Source organism: Eleutherodactylus coqui, chromosome 3 (assembly GCF_035609145.1).
Source record: "Eleutherodactylus coqui strain aEleCoq1 chromosome 3, aEleCoq1.hap1, whole genome shotgun sequence".
NCBI lineage: Eukaryota > Metazoa > Chordata > Amphibia > Anura > Eleutherodactylidae > Eleutherodactylus > Eleutherodactylus coqui.
The window spans coordinates 280898953-280926642 of NC_089839.1; the positions used below are offsets into that span (position 1 = coordinate 280898953).

The 27690-nt window shown below is 44.0% G+C and overlaps 1 protein-coding gene across 1 annotated transcript in view; it reads left to right on the forward strand.

The window, feature by feature from the left end:
- The window catches only part of RABGAP1L (RAB GTPase activating protein 1 like), a 332919-nt gene that overhangs the window by 72952 nt on the left and 232277 nt on the right, over window positions 1–27690 (forward strand). The window contains exons 8-12 of the mRNA XM_066597506.1: window positions 3561–3627; window positions 6314–6416; window positions 8721–8887; window positions 16071–16209; window positions 18155–18248. Of these exons, the coding sequence (XP_066453603.1) occupies window positions 3561–3627; window positions 6314–6416; window positions 8721–8887; window positions 16071–16209; window positions 18155–18248 (570 nt within the window). The remainder of the gene's footprint in view (window positions 1–3560; window positions 3628–6313; window positions 6417–8720; window positions 8888–16070; window positions 16210–18154; window positions 18249–27690) is intronic.

A 27690-nucleotide genomic window follows, 5' to 3' on the forward strand; every position in this document is an offset into this window, starting at 1 on the left:
AATAGAGTCGCTTTGAATCAATCCTCCTGCCTTGAAACTGAATTGCTTGCCTGTTGTCTAGTGCGCCCTGATCCTCCACTCTTCACTACTTTCTGTATAAAGAAATATTGGCATGAACTGAGGCTTAACCCTTTTCCCCCCATGTTTTTTTTTTTCAATCTGTCATGCAAAAAAAATACCAGGACGGAATGAGTGATGCAAACTCCACTTTTTTGGCATCAGTTTAAGTCCCATAAAAAGGATTAGGATACCTGCAATAATAAAACTTGTAAAGTACACACCGTATCTCCGCTAGGTGAAGAAGACCTTATGGGCATTAGTTAAAGTAATGTTACTAATAGTGATGAATAGTATGAGTAATCACTTTATTTAGGTGATACTCAAGGGATATCGTAGCCTTTAGAGATGAGCGAGTATACTCGCTAAAGGCAATTGCTCGAACGAAAAGGTTTGGGTGCCGGCGGCGGGCAGGGAGCTGCGGGGGAAAGCGGGGTGGAACGGAGGGGAGATCTCTCTCTTCCTCTCCCCCCCCCCCCCCCCCCCCGCTCCCTCCAGCTGACTGCCGCTACTCACCGCTCCCCCGCGCCGGCACCCGAACCTTTCGTCTCGAGCGGGGAGATACTCGCTAAAGGCAATGCTCGCTCGAGCAATTGCCTTTAGCAAGTATGCTCGCTCATCTCTAGTAGCCTTATCAACCAGGTATGCCTAAGTATATATAGACGATGCATCGGAGAAGAGTAAAGTGAGAAACACTCACATGATGTTTACAAGCTCTTCTGTTTTATTTTTGCAATGCAAGAGGCTGTCTAGTGTTACATATGAGCAGAAAATAGAGATGGAGGGGAGCTGCTACCGTTAAAAATTTCCTGTCTAGTGTTACAACCCCACAAAATCAACAATTTTAAAGTCTACAGCATGTATAATATTTGTAAAACGTTACAAAGGTTGATTATAACAAAGCTGCATACTCAGCGTCTGGTACCCTGTTAGTAAAACTACAATACGTGTATTTTGTACGCGTACTTCTCGCTACGCACACGGCACAATTATTATGCACACATCACTACGGCATAAAATAGAATTCAATACTTTCACATCGCCAAGGATAAAGGGTTAAATATTTGGATTCTAAACCATTCATATGGTATTCTTTATGTTGTGCTGGTCCTCGGCCGGTGAGTTCAGAGTATGTCACTTTTTCGGTTTTATTCTGAGATCTCTGTTCCAAGCTGTCTCATCTGGTCAAAGTTCCAAGCAGGGAAGCCGGTGCTATCAATTTGTCAGCTCTGCTGTCCTTGATCTCCTTCTCACCCCAATTATATTCTGTGCATTTCCTGTTCGGCATTGGAGAAGTAAAAAAAAAAAAAAATTAAAAGAAATTCTTTTAAACACGTGTTATCTAGTCTTCATTTAATGTGCGTCCGTGTTGCACATTTGCTCATTATTTTGTCGCTCGTCTGAGCGTTCACATGAAAGCGGGAGCGTTTTCAGTAGTTGCGTTGTTGCTTTCTTATGCATTAACCTTTAACCCTCATTTCTGCCGTATTAATATTAATCGTTCTCGTGGGCTCAGGCTGTGAAGACCGTTAATGGGATAACTACTTCTCACTTTCTGACTAGCTCACATGTTGTAGCAAATAAGGATTACAAAAGAACTGATCTTATGAAGTGGTATCTTTAGGGGGAGGATATTCATGTATCTTGTGTCTTAGCGGTTTTCACTGGACTTCAAAGCAAATTAGGAATATTTACACAGATAAAGTTCTGTACATAATGCCATTATGGCCTTAGGGGCTCCAACACGTTTGATGCCTGTAAGAGTGCAGTCAGTAGCACAATTTTAGGCATACAGTATACTGGAACCACTGAATGAAAACGGACAGACCCCAATATGAATCTATGGGGTCCATCAGAATTTGACAAGATGCATTTAAAATGATCCAACATGGCTTTGTGATAAATGGAATCTATTACAGTAGTATGAGCAACTTGAATAGTAGTAGGAATAACTTGATTATGCGAACTTTAAAGGTGATTACATTGTATTCTGCCAACATCCCTGATTAGAACAATGCAGCTGTGTATAACTGGCATGTGATTAATTGCACACTGGGCTCTGCAAACAGCTTATGGAGGCCCTTGTACATGCAAATGAAGATGATAAATTGTTAATCTCCCACCCCTCCACCACACACACACTTTGGGGCGAAAAAAGTGAGTTTTATAGAATGAAAAATATGGTATGAATAGAATATATAATCTTGCAGGATATCTTTTGTATTGGTATATTTAGTCATATATTCAGGTGCACTTTTGAATACAGTTGATAAAGGTATTAGTGTATCTTGATGCCACCGGAAGCTCGGGGTTTGACAGGAGGAATGACCATATCACACCCCTAGCTCCCAATTGGCTCAAGTTAGGAAGGTCCTAGCAGCCTGTGGAGACATATCTGCCGGCCGTGGATGGTTAAGCTGAGGGTTACAGTTCTTGTTAAGGCTTACATTATTACCTGTAAATGCTGCCATTTTACCGCTGTAACATGCCAGCATTTACATTTCATAATCTAAGGCTAAGAAGAACTGTAACTCTCAGCCTAAGCATCCACGGCCGGCAGAAAACGCCACCAGAGAACGGGAGACGACAGCACACGCCAAACCTCAATATCGAGAGGGAGGAAATAACCGGGCAAACAAAATGCGCGCTTCTTTGCCAGTCCTGGATCCACTTGAACCGGAAGGAGCAGAAATCAATATAATAGTTCAACTGTGAACTTGACAAAGACCTTTATAAGATTGAAACGTTGTTTTATGCTGGATAATTAAAGTGTTGAGATAAAGATCCGTGGATGCTGCTTCTTTTCTATTATATTGATCACGGCCGGCAGAAAAATGTATGCAGACAGTGCAGCGTCTCACCTCAGTGCCAGCCAGCATTTGAGGTATCCCTCCCACTCATCCGCCACCTCAGCCCTCCATACCAGTCTGCCGCCTTAGCCCTGCACCCTGGCCGCCGGCTGTCTGCTCCGTGTTCGGCGGCCGCCACACGGAAACTTCCTTGCAAATGTGGGTGCGCGGCTGCAGCGCTAGCCGCCGCACTGGCCGCCGCTGTATTACTTTTTCAAGAAATCTTTAGTGGCCTTACAGCACCTGCTGATTGGCTGCACAGCTTCTTAGGCAGCCTCAGGGGGCGTCACCCCCTGTCAATCTTGGCTCCACCAGGAATTCCTGGTGGCATCAAGATACACGAATACCGTTGATAAAAAGTATACTGGTGCATAACAGCCAGATGCTATCCTAAAGTACACATTTTTTGGCATATCTCCGGTCCATAAAAGTCTATAGACATGCCCTGATGTATAAGTCCGATGTGATCTCTTCCATCCAGCTGTGCATACATACCGTTATGCCTTTTAGTGTTATACTGATTAAGTATGGTTCACTTTACTTTTTTGACCTGTCTCTTCATATTGTCCTTTGCTGCTCTTAGCCAATCTGTTAAAAATGTGTTACTTTCTAAATGGAACACCACTATTTGTCTATTCTTCTCTCTCTTTGCAGATGTTTTGGAATGCTGCTAAGTCCAGGCAAAAATGTCAAAAATAGTGACATGCATCTGCTAGATATGGTAATTATCATATATTTCCCTTATACGTCTATTGTGCACATGATGATTATTGCTTCCCATAGCTTCGATCTGGATGGTCGGGGGTAAAGTTTCTCCTTGTGGACAGCACCACAAGGGTGTGGAGTGTTCTATAGGCTATGCAATACTGCCTGGGGAAAAGCCATGCAAATGAGCAATCCTCCAGAGCACCCCCTATTGGAATGAGTCAATATCCAACCTTTTAAGACGCCTTGCAGTATGGCTATAACGGAAAGTGATGGTTTCATGAAATCTTTAGTGTTTAGTGATGAAGCCGCCTTCCAGCTTTCAGGCACAGTTACCAAACATAACATCAGAATCTGTCTACGTGGAACATACGGACGACTCCCCCGAGGTGAATGCGCCTTGCGCTATAACCTGTAGGATAGTGTACGGCACCTTGATTTTCCATGAGGAACGATCCCGGTGATTTTGTACCTGGACGCTACAGACATGGCTTCTGCCGCAGCCGAAACAGGAAATCCCAGGGTTCATCTTCCAGCAGCACAGGGCACACCCATGATTTTCACAATTAAGTCAGCATTGTGCTCAATAGGCGACTACCAAATGGATGGATTGGCCGTGTAGGTAGTGATGATGGTGATCATCTTCCTTGATCTTCATGTTAACCAGACCTTAGACCTTGTGTTAAAGATGGTCTACATGCCACCCTTAGCACACGCCATGCCTGATATGCAGGGATGTGTCAAAGAAGCCATTGCATCAGTCAGCTGCGATACTCTACAACATGTATGGCAGAAACACGAATACAGGCTCTATGTGTCCCGTGACAAAGGGGGTCACACTGATCACCTCTCATGTGGAAAGCAAAACTTTTGTGCAACAAAACGTTTTTAGTTTGTTTCTATTGATATTAAATTATAGTATTAATTATATGTTATGCAATATAATATTGTTTATAGATATAAAGTGCATGTGTGAATGTTCCAGCCAGCTTGAATTTTGGCATGCTCGCTTTATAAGCCCCCCCCCCCCCCACACACACACACACACTAGTATCCTATTGTACCGTCTCTAGCTTGAATACAAGATATGATACGGGTGGGCATGGAGACTCTAGTACCCTGTTGTATGGCCTGTAGCTTGGATACAAGATGTGATACAGGTGGGCATGGAGGTTCTTACACCCTGTTGTACCGCCTCTAGCTTGGCTACAAGATGCGATACGGACGGGCATGAAGGTTCTAGTACCCTGTTGTACCACCTATAGCTTGGATGCAAGATGTGATACGGGGGGGCATGGAGGCATACAGGTTCATTATGGGATCCTGGGACATATTGGTCCACATTTGCTGTAACAGGGCATCTAGATTGTGCAACCTTGTAGGCTGTCGAAGTTGGCATCTCAGATGGTTCCATACATGTTCTGTTAGTAAATCTGGCAACCGCGTAGGCCACGGAAGTGTGACAATGTTGTGGAGACATTCCTGTGATCCCTTGTGTGTGCGGCTGAGCATTATCCTGCTGTAAAATGCCTCTTGGAAGCCGCCATGAGAGGAACACATGTGGCTGCAGGATGTCCCAAATATATCACTGAGCTGTCATTATCCCTCATACCACTACTGGGGGGGACTGACTGTCGTATGTAATAAAACCCGCTAGCTCATAGAGCTAACCCCTGAAGCGACAGAAGACCGACCCACAGGCGAAACGGCTGACAACAAAAGATAACAGACACCTGAGAAAGACCGAGCAACGAGATAAAAAAAAAGCGATACTGAACACGACACAGCGGCCTATCCCACATAGGCCTATCCCCCTATCCATAGCATCCAGTTTTGTCACTCAAGACACCCAACAAATGGAGGCTACAGTGGGTGGGTGTTAAATGCAGTACACATAATGTGAGACCTTATGTCCTTCAGCCAAGTGTCTGTAAGTGGTTGCGACAAACACAGGGGCCTGTAACGATGGTGCCACCTGTCTCTTGATGGTGGACAATGTAACAGTTGGAGCTGCTCATGTTTATTGGTCAAACACATGATTCTCTCTACTGGTGGTCTGTCAACAGCGTTCTGAGCCCGGTCACGTTGCATGCGTGTCCTCACACATCTACTGGTCCCAACACCACCTAACAGTCTGGTCAGAACGGCCCAGTGGTGGACAATGAGTCGATACGACCATGCAGCTTCTCACATCCCAATAATGCGCCCCTCTCAGACTCTGGTGACGGGTGACATCTCTTCTCTGCATCGTAGAGGCGTCTAGTGGTCAACAAGCTGTACACAAGCGGAAGAAGAGGTCACTACACACAAATAGCCTCCGAGAGCCTTTTATAGGACAAGGGGGGGAACCACTTTCATGGTCTCAGGTGACAAGACCGTTCATCTAATCATGACAACTCGCCATTTACATATCTGCCTGAGATGGAACTGCATGCCGAGTTTTGCAGCAAAACGACAACTTCTTCTTGGGGCTTGATTATATTTGACAAACAGCATGTATTTATGTGTATAACATTGACTTGCAGGAATGCTGCCTTCCAGTAGGTGGCGCTGCAGAGGTATTGTTCCATCTCCCTTGTTTGTATATGTAGATACACACACATACATATATATAATTTAATAACAAACTTTTTCTTCTTTGGATAGTGTTGGCTGTACTGTGAGACCTTCATGCTTTGTATTCCTTCCCTGCATTTCTTTAGGAATCTATGGGGAAAAGCGCCGATGGAAAAGCATATATTATCACAGGAATGTGGAATCCGAATGCACCAGCCTTTCAGCCACTCAATGAGGAAACTCCTAAAGGTACAACTTCATGACTTGAGACAAGACTCAAAGGACGCTCGTGTGCAGTGTTGTGTGTACTGAACAACTTGTGGTGTTGGGAGGAACTCCTGTTTTCTGCCTGTTTCTATGCACTTTTTGTCCTCGGTGTGTAGTAGTTTCAGTAGTTGGCCATAGACACAAGTTCTCCTCCAGTCCTCTGAGCTATCTAATATTTTTTGCTATTGACATTGGATGGCTAGTTCCTTGGGTGTGAATAATTTTCCCACTGGGTATGTATTTGTACCGTGGACATCATGAACTAGGCTTTCTTTTAAGATTTGCCTCAGGGCCCCCTATCCTACAGCTAAAACCCACAAATCCATGAATGCTGAAGTGCATGCATTGATTGGCAGTTAAGCAACTCAATGATCTGCCTATGCTCCCTTGGCACTGCTGCTATTGGGTGGCAGCCTTGCTCTCCGCTGTCATAGAAAGGGATGCGGTTGCCAAAAGGTATATAACCCCATTATTTAAACTTTATTATTAAAGGGGTTGTCAGATTTTTATTTTTTTGTGCCTCGTGCATAAACCTAAGAAACAGACATATGCTCACCACTCCCTGCTGTGTCTTGCACCGCTGCTCCAGGTCTTCCACGTGACATCATGTTTACAGGCTGCTGCAGCCAATGATAGAGCTCAGCTCAGTGCTGAACTTTGTCATTGGCTACAGCAGCCTGTGAGATCCCGTACAGAGGCTGAGGCAGCCTGTAAACAAATACTGGGCATAGAAGTTCAAGGAGAGGAGATGCAGTGATCTGGGAGAGGAAAGTAGTTACTTAGTTACTCTGCGAATTCATGCATCAGGGTTTTCTTTTTTTGTGCACATGAAAAAAAAAAACACATCACGCGCTGTTCTGATCCTTTTTGTCAATGGGATTTGTGAGACCCTGAAGAGGTTAACTATCGACAGTCAGTATGTTCCCCCTCGATTCGGGTATTACGCTCGTTAGGAATGAAGGGAGTCCGTGTCGCACTGCATGAGACACGGGAAACACCAGGGAGTGACGTGATCTCCAGCAGTTAGTTGTTGGAGATGGTTTTGGTAACGTGTTTTGGCCCTGTTTTTTTTGGGAATGGATGGCAGGCTTGGTAGTGGGGCTGTCCATTCTACCCTCTCCACTCCAGGTCTTACTATGGGGAGGCAAGCTCCACAGGTGACACGGTATCTTGGTTCACACTGCAACCTTGTGCTTTACCTGAGCTGACTCTCCCACAGATGTTAATATTCAAGTCAGTATGGATTTGCAAAAAAAAAAAAAGGTCAGCACTTGGATGATGTCCGCATGTCGTCCTTACTTCATGAATCCATTTTAACACTTCGTTCACATCAGTGTGGGAGACTCTGCTTGCAGCCTTTATCTATAACATTATTTTAGTCAATGGGTCCGGCATGTGCCATATCTAGCGCTTCTGCGTTTGCTATTGTTTGACTCCTAGGATGGAGCCAAACAATGAAATTGTCAAAAGTTACCTAAATTTTTCAGACACGAAAAAAGGATGACGTACTGAACGAAAAACCGGACACTTGGATTGCAGACTGCTGAAAAAAGTCTGTTTTTTGCAGATGCAACACGACCAGTTCTTATACAGTCGTGCTCCTTTCGCCTAAGGTTGCATTGACACTGCGTCTACCAACGGAGGTCAAGAGAGTAGCCTTTTGGCGTCTGCCGGAACGATGTATGGCAGTATGCCTATTTTTGCTGTATAAATCAGATAGTTGACTTTGCTATTCTAGACAGAGGCTTCCTGCAAATGTAATATATACTGCGATTTACATGTTTTTGTCTTTAATGGGAGAGCCTGTGGGTGATGTATACCCATACAATGGCATATGTGGAAGGCATACTGCAAACACAGTATGAATGCACTCTACTAGCATTGAGGAACATTTCACATCAGCCTTTCCCTAGCTACTTACAGAGAACAATAGAAAACACAATAAACTTTCGGTTTAACCCTTTGCAATCCAATTTTGGATTCAGGGTTTCCTGAGGGGTTTTCTCTTTCTGCCATTATACAATGGCGCCATCTGCTGGCTAGAGCCAGTGCTGCGGTATGTAACATGCTGGAGAGGCCCCCGATAACAGAGCGGACAGTAATATACAGTAAGAATACCCTGCTGGATGTCTTCCGACTTCAGAGCTGTAGAGCCTTCAATCAGAATGTCTTTAGACGTCAGACATTGGATTGGAGAGGGTTAAAGTGTTTTTAACGGTTTACAATCAACCATTGCTTGACCAAAATATAATCTAATTTTTAACCCCGTGTAACTTTCTTTCTCAGACAAGAGAGTGTACATGACCGTGGCTGTTGATATGGTGGTCACCGAAGTGGTGGAGCCCGTCCGCTTCCTGCTGGAGACAGTGGTCCGTGTGTACCCCACAAACGAGCGGTTTTGGTATTTTAGTAGGAAGACCTTTACAGAGACCTTCTACCTAAAGCTCAAACAGGTACGGGTAGCATAAAAGCGCTGGAAAGGGTCGTGTTCACCTCTCGGCGTGGAACGCGCCGCATGATACATTGTCTTTTATTCTCCACACGGTTTGATGTGATCATGCTTTTGCTTTCATAAAACACTTTCAAATAGACACAGTTTGCAAACCCTATGGATCCTAATGTAAAAGAAATCCGTTTTCTTTTATGGAATAGGCTATACTTACATCTCCAATTACACATATAATTGGAGAGTTTTTTCTGTACAGAAGTTATTATCTGCAGCCTATTTTTACAGCTTTCATTTTAGATTTTTCTTGTTTAAAGCAGGACAGACAGAAATAAAATCTTTTGAGTTTCTCGGTATGTGGCGTACAGAATAATAGATTCTATGTGTATATATAAATATCCTCCAGCACCCCCTCTGGTTTCTCTGCTCTTTAATAAATGTAACGTCTTACAGCTTTCACAACCCAAAGTCTAGCTGGGCAAAAACTTAAAATCTGTCTTTTTTTTTTTTTTTTCTTTTTTTTAAAGCTAAGGCTCCTTCACAAATATCGAAAGTCTTCACTCATCCGTTTTAAGAGGCTGTTCTCCTAGGCAGCACCGTCCTAGGAAATATGTCACATGTATGGGAAGTACTCTCACTTTTAAAGGGAAGGTGTCATCACTTATGAGCGCCATTAACTAAATTATGGTGCTCAGGGACCAGGGATCTACTTTTTATACACGGCTCCCTGATCCCACGCTGTGAAAGCCTGCGTACGGACAATGCAACACAGAATCTGCACGTGCCCTCCCATAAAGAGCAACAAATATAAAAAGTACCTCCTTGGGATTTGGTCATTGGGCATTATAACTTAGTTTTTGGTGAAGATGGTTCCCTTTAAAAGGACTACTTCTAAATTGATGATCCATCTAGGAATGTTGCCAAAAAGTATGATGAAGGGGCAATGGCATTACTGCAAGAACCTTGCCTATTCCAGGGGCTTAAACAAACCTCATGGGGGCCCCATAGCAAAAATTGGAATGCCCCTGCCCCCTCTTTCCCGTGGTTCCCACTCAGTGATGTCATTTCAACCTATGTGCCCCCACCAGCTGAACCATTATCCTGCAAATCACTGGCCAACAGTAAAATGTGATTACATACTCACACGTGTATGTAGTCACGTCATGTCATGTTGATTCCAACTGGAGCACCCAGTGCACCATCCAACTCCTCCCTTTCCAGCTGTCCGGGTGCAGGAGACGGGAGGGGGGGGGGGGGGGGTCGGATGGTGCACTGGACGCTCTGGCCGACATCGGCGTGACAGTGTTAGTGTGTAATTGCATTTTACCCTCTGCCTGTGTTTCGAGGGATAATGTTTCTGCAAATGGGCAGAGATGTCCTTAGTTATATTTTGATCACATTGTATAAGCCCACTAGCTACGTCACAGCGACCTCTTTTAGTGGTTCCCTACACTACTGGACGCAGTACCGCATGGCAACCACTGCCAACACAATGCAACATGTGCAAGAGGAGCCACCCAGTAGCATAACACCACCAATTCTGTTGGGCTCAACCCACAGACAATGCAGCATAATACCTTGGTCCCCCATGTAGCACCGAACCATGTGAACAGGCCTCTAGAACTTACCTGTCCATTTGATCACAAAAGCTAGATTGAGATCCAAGTAGCAAATCACACTAATGCAGTCTCCTGCTAATTAGAAGCATCTGGGCCAAATGGGTTGGAGTGCTGGTGCCAAGGAAAAAAACTTTAAAACTAAGCAATGCGAAGAAAAGCATTAACCGCACATCCACATGTTATTCATTGATCTATTTCTTTGTACGGCTCTATTGGCAACACACCACTGTCCTGTTCATTGTTTACCCAGGCATAGCATCCTTCATTGTGCTGGTTGATGAGGGTCTCAACATTGTTAAAGGCCTCTCCTGGCTTTTAAGGAGTAACTCCACTTTTTAAAAACTTTTGACATGTTAGAGCAACATGTCCAAAGTTTTGATCAGTAGGGGTCTAGGTGCTGAGACTCCCCACTGATCGCTCAAATGAAGGGACCGCATGGACGTATAGATGTATATAGATGTCTACACATTGCTCTTGATCTGCTGAGAGGAGTCGACAGGCAATGAAGACAGCCAAGAAGGAGGTGGGAGGGGGCACAGTGCTCGGAGATTTCCAGAAATGAAGCTGGTGGGCATTACAATGAGTCCCGTTGATATTCATCGGAGTGTCATCACTTCACTGAACTTTTCCAAAACATTTTAGGCGCAACCAAAAGAAGGAAAACGGGCAAGACACTTATTGTTGGTTTTGTCTGACTTGTGTCAATGACCTAGACTTATAAAGCGGTGGTCTCCATTCTGTGGCTTTCAATCTATGTCAACACTGAAACGCCTAGTGGCTGTAGGTCGATGCCAGGGGTTGCAGTTTTGTGTCCGTTGAAGACCACCACTTCAAAGATGGTCTGTGGCCAGCTTTAGTTTTCAAGTTGCTTTCTCTAATAACCGAAGAGTATAATGTGAGTCATGTAAATAACTGGCATTAAGCAACACTCCTAGAAGAAATACCTCCAGATATAGAATGGAAAAGTGTCTTTAACCTTTACTATCATATAAAAATATGAAATATAATAAAAAGCCACAAAACGTGCATCTTGTCCCTTCCTTCTCCCTGGCCTCCTGCCTGGGATACGCCTTCTTCCCTTGTTTTATTGAAATGCTTCTTAGAATAAAAAGTTATGAAAGGTCGAGCTACAAAGAGCTATGTGTCTGACTAGCTGGAGACATATTATTTCACATCCGCGCCTGTAGACATACTGGGATAAACCAGACAATTAGCCTGTAAACGCCTGCCTTACCAGTTAAAAGTAAGCTGTCAATATTCGTCCTTGGGTTTTCCACTTCAATCAAGATGTTAAAAATTCTGTTCAGCCTTCGCCTGGCTGTATCTCCTTCTGAGGAAGCTGGAAACAATATGGATGCTCCTGAAGCTTCCCGGACACCTTCAGTAGTTGCCCTGATTTCTGAAAATGACCACATTATGTAGACCAGATGAAGTAGTGGGTGCTATGATAGAAAAGAGGATAGACGCTGTAATAGAAGAGATCTAGCTTGTAATACACAGAAGAGTGCATTTGGCCAACACCGAGCTACCCGACCACCCCATTAACATGTATTCTTGGTTTTTTCTTCAGACATTGAGGCTTCCGTCACACAGACGTTTTTTTTTTTACAGCGTTTAGCAATGGCTTTTCAGCGCTGTGCTAAACACTGTTCAACGCTCCCATTCATTTCAATGGGGCTGTTCACACAAGCGTGAAAAGGCAGCGTCCTCAACAGCGGTGTATGGTTTATCTTTGGCCCTTTTCAGCCCTGTGTTGCCCATTGAAATGAATGGGCAGCGATTTCAGCGCCCTTGAAAATGCGGCAAAATTTGGTACCACATTTTCGGCAGCGCTAAATGCAAGCGCCAGCTGCACTACCTAAAAAAAACCTCTAATTTCCACCATCTGAGGCGGGGTCTTCCAACCCCGTCAGCAGCAAAAGATGCTCCGTCAGTGATGACAGGTGCCCAGAGCTCCGGAGAGCAGCGGTGGGGACCCCGATGACGGCAGCTAGGTGAGTATTGATTTTTTTTTTCAGCTTCCTCGGCTGCGTTTTCTGCTGTGCTGCAATCAAAACGTTGAAAAAAATGCATGACGACGCTGCTGAAACCGCAGTAAACAAGCGTTGAAAAATGCCTGTGTGAGGCCTCAGTCTTTTATCATATCATTCACTTTGGTTTTATGGTTTAAAGTGCTGCAAATGTGTTAAAACATTAAAAAAACTGTACTCCCATGCAGTACGTCCAGCGATCCAGCTCAGCTGCTCCCTCCCGAATTTTGCATGCAGCAATCAGATGTTGTTGGCATGTACATAATCCAGTGGCTGCAGAGGTCGTGTGCCCATACTGTTGGCATCATGGTATAGTGACAGGAGCCATGATACAAGGATTATGCCATGTGAGCTCTGCAGCCAAATGTTACCTGCCGTGGTCGCCAGCAGTAAGAAACATCACTGCTGGCGGCATCCAAGCAGAGACCGGCTGTGGGAGCTGCAGCGCTGGATCGCCGGGGCAGAGAGCAGCTAAGTAGGATGTTTTGTTTTTTTTATGTTTTAGTACATTTGCACTCCTTTTCAATTCTCTTCTTAGCAGATAAGTCCTTTTATAAACTGAAGTTTAATTTCAGTGGTATAAATGAACAAAGTTAAAGGGGCATTACGGTTTCAGATTTTGTACAATGAAAAGTCATACAAATTCCTCATCGATTTTTACGTATCAATTTCTCAGAGTTTTCAAGATGAAGAAAGTGGCTATCAGTTAGATACAGTGAACCTATTACAAAATGATTTATTGCCATATTGTAGATATTAAAATGTTAGTCTGTGCCCGGAATACCCCTTTAAGGGTGACTACCCACTACAGTTTTTTTTCCCCTGCGAAATTCGCAGCATTTTTTTTTTCTGCAGGGTCTATGGGACTTATAATGTTAAAATCGCGCAAAATCGCAATTTACCGCGAAATTGTGATTGTGCGCGATCACGATTTTAACATTACAAGTCCCATAGACCCGTGCAGAAAAAATAATGCTGCGAATTTCGCAGGTAAAAAAAAAACTGTAGTGGGTAGTCACCCTAAAGGTGCGAATATTAGAACACTTAACCCTTTCCAATCCACTGTGTGACCTCTGAAGACATTATAATTTAACCCTTTCCAATCCACTGTCTGACGTCTGAAGACATTCTGATTGAAGGCTGTACAGCTCCGATGTCGGAAGACTTCCAGCAGGGTATTCTTACTGTATGTTGCCAGTCGCTCTGTTGTCGGGGGCCTCTCCATCATGTCCCATACCGCAGTACTGGCTCTAGCCCGCAGATGGCGCCATTGTATAATGGCAGAAATAGAAAGCCCCCTAGGAAACCCTGAATCCAAAATTGGATTGCAAAAGGTTAAGGCTGTGCAGCTCTGATGTTGGAAGACATCCATTGGGGGTTCTCTTACTGTGTATTGCCAGCCTCTCTGCTGTCGGAGCCTAACCAACGTGTCAGCTCATGCAGTACTGGCTTTAGCCAGCATATAGCGCCATTGTAGAATGGCAGAAAAAGAGTAAGCCCCGTAGGAAAACCAGGATACAAATTGGATTGGAAAGGGTTAAGAAAGAATAGTGAGACCACAAAATCATAATGTCTGATACGTCTGTTTGGGATGACTTATTGAATCCTTCAGTGAGCAGGGGGTTGGACCTGATTACCCTGGAGGTCCCTTCTAATTCTACCATTCCATGAAATGCAGCTTGTCCTTTTTTTCAAGAACACGGGCGGTCAACTAAATTTCTTGAAGTGGTTGGAATCGAGAGGGTTAAAAAGCCCAAACGAGCTGATCACAAGGTAGCTCTATTAAGAAGTTTTCTGGGTATTTAATTTAGGAATGTGTTCCATCAGGTTTAAATCCTGCCTCCAATACTTCTCCAGAGCACCACCAGTCCTCTGGAATGTGCTACCCCAAAATATTCGGGCAATCCCGACACACACAACTTCAGGCGTGCTATAAAAACGCACCTCTTCAGGGGGCATACCATATTCCCTAAACCAAAACCCTCTGTACTCCGCCTGATAACATGTTCCCTGCCTTCTGACTGCAATCTCTGCTAGCCGCAATCAACCGCCCCCCTGCAGTTATACCAATTCAGCCATCACATGGCTTAAATCTGACCATTGTCTATGTGTATAGCATCTCACACTCTCCACCTCGCCATACCGGGCACATCTCCAGCCCTTTACCTTCTGTATCACCCCATTATTTGTGGCATTTGCCCTGAAACAGCTGTCTGTGCATGGAGTCTGAACTTGCTTTTAATTCAGTCATTGTTACAAGGCTTGTATAAAGAGTCTAAGTGTGGCTTGAAGGAATGCTGCCTTCCAATAGGTGGCGCTGTGGAGGTATTATTCCATCTCCCTTATTTGCCCATTATTTGTAGTATATAAGCTTCTTGGAGCAGGACCCTCACCCCTATTGTTTCCATCCATTGATTACTACATGTAACCGTGGTTTTGTTTGTTTCCTTTGTCTTGTAAGCGCTGCGGAATATGTTTGTGCTATATAAATATTATTATATGTTTTATAAATATTATTGGGGTTACTTATGCAGGTAATTGATAGAGAACCCGTTGTTGAATATGACTTGTTTTGTATCTTTTGACCGCATGTTGTATGTTGCTACGAGATAGTTCTGATTACTTAAGGCCTCCCTCACACAGGCGTTTGCAATAAATGCAGCACTTTTCAACGCTGCATTAACTGCGATTTCAGCAGCAATGGCATGCATTATTCCAGCATTTTGGCTGCGTTTTCAACATGGCCAATAATGCAGCCACGGAAGATGGGGGAAAAAAAATTAAATACTCACCTAGTAGGCGCCGTCCCTGCAGGCTTCCAGGCACTTGTCTGTGCCTGCAGAGCACCTCTTGCTGTTAACCGGGTTTGAAGACCTTGCCTCCAGCAAGAGATTGCTCAGATTGGCTGAGCCATTCATTCATTCAATGGCTGTGATTGGTTCAACCAGCGCTGGCTGTGATTGACGCTGGATTAGCCAATCAGAGCAATCTCCTGCTGGAGGCGGGGTCTTCAAACCCTGTCACTAGCAAAAGATCCTCTGACAAGTGCCTGGAGCCCCGGAAAGCAGTGCCAGGGACCTGACGGCGGCAGCATTGGTGAGTATAACTTTTTTTGGTAGTGCAGCTAGCGTTGCGTTTAGCACTGGCCAAAACGCAGCACCACGTTGTAGTGAGGAGGATGGAGAGACACGGGAACCTCCATTCTCAAGATCAGTGGGAGGTCTCAGCTTTTTAACCTCCACCGATCAGCAAGTTATCCTCTATCCTGTGGATAGGGAATAACTTGTAATGTGTTACAGCCCCTTTAAGAAGAAAGTATGTTGGGAAATTGTCTATCCAATAACCTTTGTTTGCCGTGATGAATAACCCCTTTCACTACATAATACATAAATAGCATGGTTGGTTGGTTTGTCAGGACACATCTTGCTAATAAGCGAAAAATAAAATTGTTTGGGATTTTCTTAGCCGCCTATGTCGTTATGTATTTCTTTACATGGGCAATTTACACCTTTGTTCTACCTTTTCTTCTTTCTACTTTCAGTCTGGGGATAAGGGCTCTGGAGATGCAATTTATGAAGTCCTGAGTTTGCAGAGGCAATCAGAAATGGTTGAGGCTCCTACCAGTCCAGTGAGCGCAAGTGGGTTAATGACCCCGCAAGAAGAGGAGGAGCCAGAGGAAGGTGAGCAATACCCCTAATGGCAGCAGCCTATGTCCTTTTACATGCTAAGTATGATCAGTGCGTGATATCTTCCTATAGATTAGCAGAACATAGCTACCAAACTGATGAAAATTGTTTACTTTAAGGAAGCCTTGCTTTCATAGATGGGTTTTCTTCTCTAGGGACTGGATGGTGGTGAGAGTGGTCATCTTAGGTAGGACAACATGCATGAATTGGGAGGATATGACGTGTGTTGTTTAGTGAATGTTTTGTTATTGACAGCATGGTGTGTAGCATTTAGTACTTGGGTTGTGATATTGTGGTGTGTAGTGCAGTGGTTTCTAGGTACTCCCTGGGACTATTTTTTTTCTTAAGGCAAGACACAACAGGTTGATCTCAAGAGCCAACTTGCAGCGTGAATGAGGCGGTTGAGATTCATTGCCTTCTTTACCAGGAATTTAAGCCGAAGCCAGAGTCTACTCCATAAGGAAAAGATAACCATGTACAGACAAACTGTTTTACAGTTTTTGCCCCTCCTTGGTGTGCAGTACATTGCTGGGTGAGAGGCCTATTACGTTGGTCAAGAGAGGCATAGTTTCTCCTTAAGGAGAGCACCTAAAAGGTGCGAGGAGACTTAAAAGGCCATGCTTGCTCCTCTGAGAAATGTGTGCATTGGTGCTCTTCCTAAACAGAAATTATAGCCTTCCTGACCTGTGTCGTAGACCTCTAGCCAAGTCAAGCCAAGCACCAATGAGCGGCAAAACCAGTGGAACAATCTGTCTGTGCATGGCTGTTTTCCTTATGGCGAAGACTCTGGCTTTGACTTATATTGCCTGTCATTATTCCAAGGCCTGTCTATAGGTCCGACAATGTTTTGAAGGAATACTACCTTCAAATAGGTGGAACTATGGAGGCATTGTTCCGTCTTCCTATTTGCAAGGGTATTAAACAATAGTCAGGTAGTACTAATCATTAAGACTTTGACTCTATTTTGCTGAAATGCCTTCAAATAGGGGCCATATTGCTTATACTCTCAGAAATGCAAAGCATTTACCATTTCCCAGTTTTTGCTTAAAGGAGTTTTCCTGGACTTCGATGTTTTCTCCTTTATGATAGGTCATCAATATTAAATTCCAACTCCAAACACCCCAGCTGTTAAAAAAGGCAATGGCACCTGGATAAGCAGCACAGCCTGTTCCCTGGCCTTTGATGTGTTGTTCATTAGTCACATGGCCATCGTGCAGCTCAGTCCCATTCAAGTGACTTGGACTGTACTGCAATACCAGGCAACCAATGTCCAGAGCTGTACCTCGTATACAATGAAGAGGCCACTGTGCTCGCTGTTTAGGATCTGTTCCTTTTTTCCAACTTTAAAATGAACCCATTTCAGAAAATTTGTGACACGACAGAAGTTTTGAGCGGGGAGGGGGGATTTGCTGTACAAAGTTGAAGAAGGGCTTGACTGAGCACTCTGCCCCTTTTGGTTGTAATCAGCTTTGCTTGGCTCTTATGGGCAACAGGAGCTAAGCAGTTGATGGACTCCTAGTAGCTCCTATGGGACTCATACTCTGGGTTGAAGGGACACATCACTCAGCTGAAGCCTTTTGCACTGTTTCGGCATTTGCTTGGGGTTTTAGCAGTTGGACCTTCATATATACGTATTGTCCAAGCCGGCATCCATTGTTCTATATGTGATGAGCAGGAGCTATGGTTGCTCGTTACACATGAAGCCCCTTTTTCTTCATTCTGACTTCAACAACACATCTGTGGATCCATCAGTCCGATTGTGATTCTGGTAATTAAAAGAGGTTCCTCCGTGCTAGAGCGAGATGCTGGGGGTTCTTGAAAAAAAAAAGAACCAATGGCTCAGAGAATGGGATGGACTTGAAAAGGGAGTAAAGTATAGTCTATAGTAATGTCTGTAGCATACTTCTGTTCTATAATAACCTCCAATATCTTTATTCAGAGAGTGACAATGAAGTGTGGAGTGGCACTGGAGACGTTTCTAAAGAATGTCCTGAGAAGATATTGGGTTGCTGGGGTCAGCTACTTCAGAAATGGTAAGCTATGATCTCTATATGTTGTTAGGAAGTGGTGCGTACTTCTTTATTACTTAGTCATCCTTTATAGTGAACGAGTATTCTATATTCAGCTGGAACATTATTGGTCATTCCGCAGGTTTATTGTATTCTAACTTCTCGGGTACCGCAATAATTTAACACAGGGTGTAAGCTTTACCTAGAGTATGTATATGTGTGTGTGTGTGTGTGTGTGTGTGTGTATATATATATATAAAATTAAAGTCCTTTTACTAGTCAGACTGTTTCATTTTATGTTGTAATTTCCCATTCTGTCTCACGAAGGGCATCTATCGATGGAAAGATGTCTCACCAGTGTGGTAGCATCATTCTACTATTAACAATGTATAAAGCAACCCTCCATTCCCAAGGACAGGATTTGTCCCTGTACTGGGGAGTGCTAGTAGTATTGGGTGCACTTTTATAAGCTGTATGGCCACACTGCTCTGGATCCACCTGTTTGTGGGGTTCCTCAGCAGTCTTCCAAGATGGCCATGGTTGTCCTCTCATTGTCCAACACAGTGTACATCTGTGTTACAACTCATACTGCGTTTTGGATTGGCCAGCGCACTAGCCAGTTAAAGCAGCGTGTGGTGTCTTAGACTAATGGCCCAATGCCAGGGCTCAGTGTGCATCAGGTAGTGAGAAGACTGCCACAGTCATCTTGGAAGACTGCAAAGAAGCTGCGGGAGCAGGTAGGTCTGGAACAGTATGGCCATAGAGAAGGGTGCTTGATTATATTTCCACCCACACACTCCTTCGGTCCTGAGACAACTTTTTTCTTTTATAATTGGAGGGTCAGTTTAAAGCGAACCTCCGGACTTGGTTGTACAACGATAGCCGAACCGCTTCTCTGACTACCTGATGCACGCTGTGCAAAGCATACATTGGCGGTCTAAGACCCTACATGCCAATCTGACCGGCCAGCACTGCTCATGTGGGCAGCATTGGTTAATTAAAGCATGTGCAGTATCTTTAGACTAATGATGCATACTAGTGCACAGTGTGCATCAGGTAGTCACAGAAGCTGGGGCGGCCATTTTTGTTTCTCCATGCACGGAGGTTTGATTTAAAGCAACCTCTGTTGAGTAACTGCAGAAAGTTTGCTTTGCTTTTTGTAAAATTATGAAGTATTACATGTATTTTTCTCCCTTCGTATAAATAGCTGCTTCCAAATTTCTACTTGGTGCTCTTGAAGCAGACGAGCCGGTGTTACCTTATCTGCAATATTGCCTTGTTTTCTGATCCTAGGAAACCTTTAGAGTTCTGAATTTAATGTCCAGAATTAATAGACTGAAAATTAATATAGCGTAAGTCAAGCAAAGTATTTACAAAGTTACTCAGTGTAATTTTGGGCTGTAAAATGTCAAATTTTGGCTCAAAACTGAATATCTGTAGCACAATTTAGAACTTTAAACGCTACCTATAGCGACATTGAGGGCTACAAGCTGTATAAAAAGGCTACAGTGTAGCTGGACCCGCGGTGCGGACTTTATATCTCCAACATGACACTTTTATGCTAAAGGGTTCTTCACAAAGTTGTTGTGGGTTTTCCTCATTTGAGTTCAATGGACATGTCAAAATCTGCAAAAGATCAAAATTTTTGTGGATTTTGCTGTGGATTACCTGTGGATGTGCAGCAAAATTTTTTTATTTATATCTCTCTTTCCCGCTGGAGTTTGCATCATGGCTTCCAGGGGTGATGTATCATGTGGACTCGCGATGACCACTGCGGCCATTCACAGGCTGATGTGGGCACACGGGTAGACCATAGTCGAGTGTCTGGAGGCCAGGAAACCAGTGGTGGAGTAAACAAGTCCTTGTAAGGGATTTGGGGTGAATGGCGAATATGATTTTTATCTGGAGGGTGCATTCGTACATCGCTGATTTGCTGCAGATTTTGGCACAGACCTGCGAAATCTGCACCAAAATCCACAAGAAGTCCGCTGCGTGTGAAATTACCCTCAAATTGTTCCGCAATGGCATCAATGATGTGGATTTGCTACTGTAGAAAAGCCAGTAGTTTGCTCCTTGTGAATATACCCTTATAATAGGCATTGCTGTGTAGCCCACCACATCCAGCATGGATAGGCTTATTTTACTCCCGAGTGAACGAATTTCAGAACCACAACTCTTGCTGTAGCGGAGCAGTAGGAACGGAGTCATGCGGAATGACTTGTGTCTACTGATAGGGAATCGTGTTCTCCGCATCGGCCCTGCTTTATTATCACTCAAGAGGGAAGGGGATTGAGATCATTCAGTTCTCTAATGTTTAAGTATAGGGTCGCATTGCCATAACTAGCACCAATCAATCTGCAGCTTGTTGAACCATCCGTCGTTGCCCTGTGCATTCAGATTAGTGATGACGGTAATAAACCTTACTCTGTGAATACCGCTTCATTATAGGCCGTATTCCTCAGGGTTATGTCTAGAAATTGTTTTTTCTTCTTCTTCTGCTATTACCTTCAAAATAGACTTCTGCAAATTAACACGCCGACAACATATTTTCCTGTTAATCGCTGAGAGACGTAGCCTGCGGGGTGTGAAATGAAGTCATATATCTGAGGAATGAGCTTCTGTTTTACTTCATCTTTTGTTTGGTTGTCGAGTCGTCGCCTTCCCTGAAGCTTATTCCCATACACTTGTTTATCGCAGATGCGCAATTAAATTTACCTTTCTATTGTCGCTCATCACCAGGGATTGCCATCGGTTTACAAGTGAAGATATATCATTAGCATGTTGGGAGGTCTTTATATAGCGCTCAAGATCACTCGCAGGAAGAGGAAAATTGTAAAAAGTGCAAGTCTATAAAGTACCCAGAATTGTCATTAATGCTTTCCAATCCAATTATGGATTCAGGGTTTCCTAAAAGGCTTTCTCTTTTTGCTGTTATACAACAGTGCCATCTGCTGGCTAAAGCGGAGTGGCTGGCAATAGATGGTAAGAATACCCCGTTGGACGTCTTCTGTCCTTGGAGCTGTACAAGCTACAATCAGAATATAGGAAGACGTCAGACAGTGGATTGGAAAGGGTTAAAATGGAGAGAAGGAAAAAAAGATTAGCTTAAACCCTTTGGTTGCCATTATTGTTTCATGCTGTTCTGTCTAAGGCCGGGCTCACACAGTCATAAGCGTAAAATGCTGCGTGGATCACACAGCGTTTTACCGATCTGTAGAGCCACCGGTGAGCCGGCCTATCGCCGCTTATGGCATCAAAATTGTACTGCACATGGCAGCATATCTCACGCATGTTGTCATGAGCAGTCCACCTGTTTTTTTGGTTTTTGTTTGTTTATAACGGCTCCGTAACGGCGCATATACACAACATCTAATGTAATTGCGTATGGGCCGGCATCAATTACGCGTCCATTGAGAACATTGGGCTCTTTTGCACGTAACACGCTGCAAAATATGACGTGCTGAGGTTTTTTTTTTTATTGTGCGCTCGCATATTACGCAATTTCTACACGCTAATGTGAGCTGAACTGTGTAAGGCAATGTATTTGATTGCCTGCGGATTACAGTGTATCACACGAATGTACAGCACACACGTAATACGCGGTAATCTTGCGCTCAAATGAACTCAGGCGAAATTGCACAGAAACAGAACACATTGATTTGAAGGGGGATATTCACAGGGGTAGTTCAAGTTAAAAAAAATGCAGCAAATCCTAGTTTTGTCCGATTTTTCTAATGAAGCTCACCCATTCAAGTCAATGGGTGCCTTGGAAAAAACTGACTCGCACTTACATGATACAAGTGCAATCAGTTCTTAATGCATGTAACCATGGGAACCTTTAAAAAAAATTGTAGAGCCTGTACATTTATTTTTTTCTTCTTGTGCACATGAAAAATGGATGGAAACAATGTGTGAAAATTGCAAAAAAAAAAGCAGAAAAAAATTGACCGCAGCCGTAGTTTGATTGCATATTTCTTTTAGACTTAAGGCCTCATTCACATCTGCACCCTGTTTCTAGTCTGATCTCTGTTGTTCCACTCCATGCTTGCAGCTGACAAATGAAAATATCGGAACTGCCAGACCCAAACGGTGCCAGGCGGACCCCATTGGCTATAATCGTGTTCATCTGGTTTCTGGCATGCTGCCTAAATATTTCCTGGATGAAGTTATTGCATCATGCTGCGCTATTTCATCCAGGATTTCATGCAAGACTTGTGCCAGATGATGTGTGAGCGGGGCTTTACGTGATGTGGCCTGGGTCTATGGGGAGGCGATTAAGTGTAGACATGTCTGTACAGGGACTTGGGAGCTCTATATCTTAATAAATAGAGCTCTGATCTCTCTGAAGACGCCGCCCCTGTCACGGTTGGAAGTCAGACCCGTGACCCCGGAGTGCGACAAAGTCAAGTGAGCAAGTTTTGTATGAATCAAGGAAAATAAAGCAACCTGAGCGACTTCCAGCAAGGCCTGGTCAACGGTGCTAGACCAGCCGGGGACAGGATTTCATACACTGCCAACCTTGTGGGGTTTTCTTGTGTAGTGATGTGGAGAATATAGCAAGAATAGAGTGATTGGAGGATGTGAAGAATCGTTTTGACGAACAGGCAGTGCACCGTCAAGCAAATCGCAACTAAATACAACACTGGTGCTTCAACTAACGTGTCTAAACAAACTCATTGGCCCACATTTGCAGAAGGTTTTACGCCAGTTTTCGGCCTTAAAAAGTCACAAATGCATGTGCAAGCAGATATTTGTGTAAAAATTGCAACTTTTTCCCATTTTGCGTCGGCCCCACCACTCTTAAAAAAAAAAAAAGCAGGGCTTTCAGGAGTGGGCCTAACCGCCCGAACAGACAGGTCTATGTATAATTTACTCCAGAAACTGACATAAATTATACCAGAAATGTAGACCAAAGTTGGAATTGGCATACATTTCTGAAAAGGCATATGGAGCTGCTGGGCTGCCCTATATACAGGAAGAAGCCTGCTCCACTTCATAAATTCAGGGCACCAGGGATAACACTACTAAGCCTAGTTTTGCAAATGCCGACCTTAGTGAATTCCCCCTTTGTTCCTTAGCATGGATGGGCTATAGCTGCAGATGACCAGATTGAATGCCGTTGCTAAGAGAAACATAAAGATGAGACTCAAGTGGACATAATAGTGCAAAAACTGTGATGCGGGGACTCGGGCGTATGGCAGAAAAAGTTCTGATAACTGTAAACTATGAAGAATGTGGGGGCAGAAGACTCACCTCTTTCGACACCACAACGGCAGACACAATGCCTCACCTGGCTTCGTGAGGTTGCTAACTAGACCCTAGAGAACTGGCAACATCTGCGGTTGTCTGGTGAGTTATGAAACCAATTGTTTTGGGCTGACTGTAGGGTTTGTGTATGGCACATACCTCATAAAGCCATGGACCCCAGTTATCAACAAGGCACTGTGCAGGCAAGTGGTGATTCCATACTGGTGTGGTCTATGTTCTCATGGTATGAGTTGGGTACTCTGGTTCACCTAAACACTTCATTGACTGATGCCCGCTATGTTTCACTACATGATGGCCATTTACAGCTCTTCACGGGCTACATGTATTCATAGAATAATGGGATATTATGGCACCGTGCCATCGGACCCAAGTTGTCCAGAATTGGTTCCAGGAGGTTTCTGGGGAGTTACTATGAATGGTGTGGCCTGCATAGTCGCCCAGTATGAGCCGAATCAAGCATTTATGGGATATGCTGATCGCAATAAAGTCAGGAAAAAGTTTTTAAAAAGTTAAATATTCAGCTGCCCTGATGGATCCGATCCATCAGGGCAGCTGAAATTACTCACCCGTCTTGTCCGTAGTGTCCCGTGGTGAAGAGTTCCTTCGGGACCCGTTGCCGCTCTTCTGCGCATGCTAATGACGTCATGCGCATAAGGCCAGGAGCCCCGGCAAATTTAAAATCTCCTCTCTCCCGGCTCCTGAAGGTAGCCTGGAACCAGGAGAAGTCACCGGGGACCGTGGTTTGGGGGGATTATTTTTAAGGTGTCAATTTTTTATTCCGTAGAAGTCAGCAATGGGGCCTGGAATTTATTCAGTTGTACTCTGCAATCCAACGGGTGCTCCTTCCATTATAGGCCTAGCCATGTGTCCTATAAGTAGATTAAGGTCACAATGGGTATGTTTATGAACACTGCACAAGCAGGGGTATCCTTTTTGAGGTGAAAGTCATCAATCATTTGTGTGCTGTACAAAAAAACTGTTTTTAAATTGATACAATTGCCAAAAAAAATGAAAATTGTAATTTTTTCCTACTGCTTTGCTAAGATTTATTCAAAAATTGTAGGGTAAAAATACACAGTACACCCCTAGATGAATTCGTTAAGGGGACTAGTTTTCAAAGTGCGGTCATTTGTTGGGGTTCTGTGTCGTTTTGGCCGCTCAAGGGCTCTACAAGTGGGCAATGGGGCCTAAATCGCCTTCATGCTAAATTTCTGTTCTGAAAGCCACCGACTACTCCTTACATTTTGGGCCCCGTTGTGCATCCAGACATAAGATTAGGGCCACAATGGGTATGCCTCTGAACACGGGAGAAAAAGGGGTATCCATTTTGGGGTGGAAGTCTTCGTTCATGTGTGTGCTGTACAAAAAAAGCTGTTTTTAAAATGACAGAATTGGCAAAAAAATGAAAATCACAATTTTTTCCTTTCGCTTTCCTTGAATTCATTCAAAAACTGTTGGGTCAAAATACACAGTACACCCCTAGATAAATTCGTTAAGGGGTCTAGTTTTCAAAATGGGGTCACTCTACGGTTGTGGACGCTCAACGGCTCTGCAAGAGTGCTATAGGGGCATAAAAGGCCTTCAAGCAAAATTTCTGTGGTGAAAACCACCGGCTACTCCTTTCATTTTTGTGCCCCGTTGTGCATAGAGACATAAGATTAGAGCCACAATGGGTATGTCTCTGAACACGGGAGAAACAGGGGTATCCATTTTAGGGTGCAAGTCCTCATTTTCATGTGCACTATAGGAAAACAATATGTCTTTAAAATGACATATTTGCAAAAATATGAAATTTTATTTTTTTCTCCTCTAAATTGAATTAATTCCTGACAACAAAAAATGTGGGGTCAGAATACTCCTGACCTTCCTCCGTGGTTACATTAAGGGGTCTAGTTTTTAAACTAGGGTCATTTGTGGGGGTATCTATCATTTTGACACCCATGAGCCTTTGCAAACATGGCTTGCTGTAAGAAAACAAAGTGTTCCTCAAAATGCTAAAAATTAATGTTAAATTTGTACGCCTCCTAAATGGTTAAAAAAAGAAAGTTTTTCAAATGTGCATTCAGAATAAAGTAAACAGATGGAAATATAAATCCTATCAAAAATTTGTACAGTATGTTTGCACATATTTGAGATATTACAGTTGAAAATGTGAAATTACAATTTTTTCAAGATTTTCCCAATATCGGTACTTTTAATAAATATACGTAAATTCTATTGGTCTATTTTTACAACCTAAATGAAGTACAGTATGTGGCGAAAAAACAATGTCAGAATCACTTGGATATGCAAAACCTTTAAGGAGTTATGCTATGTTGAGTGACACATGTCAGATTTCCAAAATTTGGTCCGTCACTTATAGTACCAGCCGCACCAAGGCGCAAACAGGCTTCGTCACTAAGGAGTTAAAAATGTCTGCGCAATTAGCACCGACTATCCCAACTTTGAGATGTTATTTATTAAAATTGATGAGCTTGTTACCTCCGTTTTCAGTTCCTTTCTAAAACCGGGTAAGAATTGTCTGTACTTTCCTTTGTCCTGATAGAGTAGAATAAGACCAGACTGGAACGCCAATTACAATGTTCTGCACATTTTAGTTTTTTCTTCCCTTTTTAGATCTAAGGTGGCTTTTTCAATTAAGCTTGAAAGCGGCCTGTTAAATTAGTATACGTCAGTTGAAAATGATATTTATATTTTTAGTACTTTTTTTTATGTTTAGATTGACAGTGTTGTCGTAGTCTACAACAGGATGCCGTCACCAGGCCTCGTACTATAATAAGTACGAATATATGTTCTGTAAACCTGTAATGTAAGGCTGCCTGCTCGCGAACGGTTCGGATTCCGCAAGTGGGATCCCCCAGCGGAATCAGACCATGTGCCTGGCCAGCGACCCCGCATACCTATCTGAAATCGTCTTAGGCCTCATGTCCACGGGGAAATCAGGTCTGCCGCGGATTCTTCATGTAGAATCCGTAGCGGGCCTCTCCTGCCCCGCGGACATAAGGCCTAAAAAGAAGAAGAAACTCACTTGCTCCGGACGATGCGGTTCTTCCCTTCTTCATGGCCGGATCTTCTTTCTTTGGCCCGGCGGATGTGCTCGGCGTGCTGGCAGCATGCCGCGCGCATGCGCCGGGCATATCCGCCAGGCCGAAGAAAGAAGATCCGTCCGCGAAGAAGGGAAGAACTGCATCTTCCGGAGCAGGTGAGTTTTAATTCTGGTACGGGTCTGGACGGTTTCCATAGGCTTCAATAGAAGCCTGCGGGAGCCATCCCCGCGGGACACCCGCACTAAAATGGAGCATGTCCGGATTTTTTTCGCGCACGCGGATACGCGCCTGACGGGAAAAATGACATCCGCAGGTATTTAAAAACCTGCAGGTGTCCAATGCATCCCTATGGGCACGCGGATCTGCGTGCAGGAGAAACGCTGCGGATTTTAACCCCGTGGACATGAGGCCTTAATGTGTAATGTCGATGGTCCGGCCGTGCAGTACAGATTTTGCTGCAAATACGCGGATCCTACGACCTTTCCGCAATAATGATTGCAGAAGGGTCGCGGGTCGGATGGTTTCCATTGACTGGAGTGGTAGCCGTCTGCACACGATCTGCCTAAAAATAGAGCACGCTGCGATTTTATTTATTTATTTATTTTTTCATTCCCCTCACCGAGCGGAAAATCACAATTGATTTCTGCTCGTGTGCAGGAATAATCACTTTTCCATTGCATGCTATGGAAGGTATTTGCTGCAAAATCCGGAGGCAGACGCCTGCTCCTGATTCCGCAATGCAAATCCGCCTGTGTGCAGGCGGCCTTAAACTGAACCAACTAAGAAACAAGAGAGTAATACAAGGCTACTAGAAAAGTACACGTTCAACATTCTATAGAACCAAAACCGTTAGACAGGTAGACACTAGAGATGAGCGAGCGTACTCTGAAAGGACAGCTACTTATGCGAGTATCGTCCTTACTGAGCACCTGCCTGCTTGCCCGCAAAGATTCAGGTGCCGGCGTGGGTGAGCGCTGTGTTGCGGGAGTGAGCTGGAGGGAGTGCGGGGGGGGGGGGGGGGTAAAATTCTATATTGCCCTATAATGTTACCTCACATGCATAGCACCCTCTCCAAAATGGCGACCCCGCACAGGGACCTGACCCTCTTTAGCCCTGTAAGGCCCTTCACACTTTAACCAGGAACCAGATAA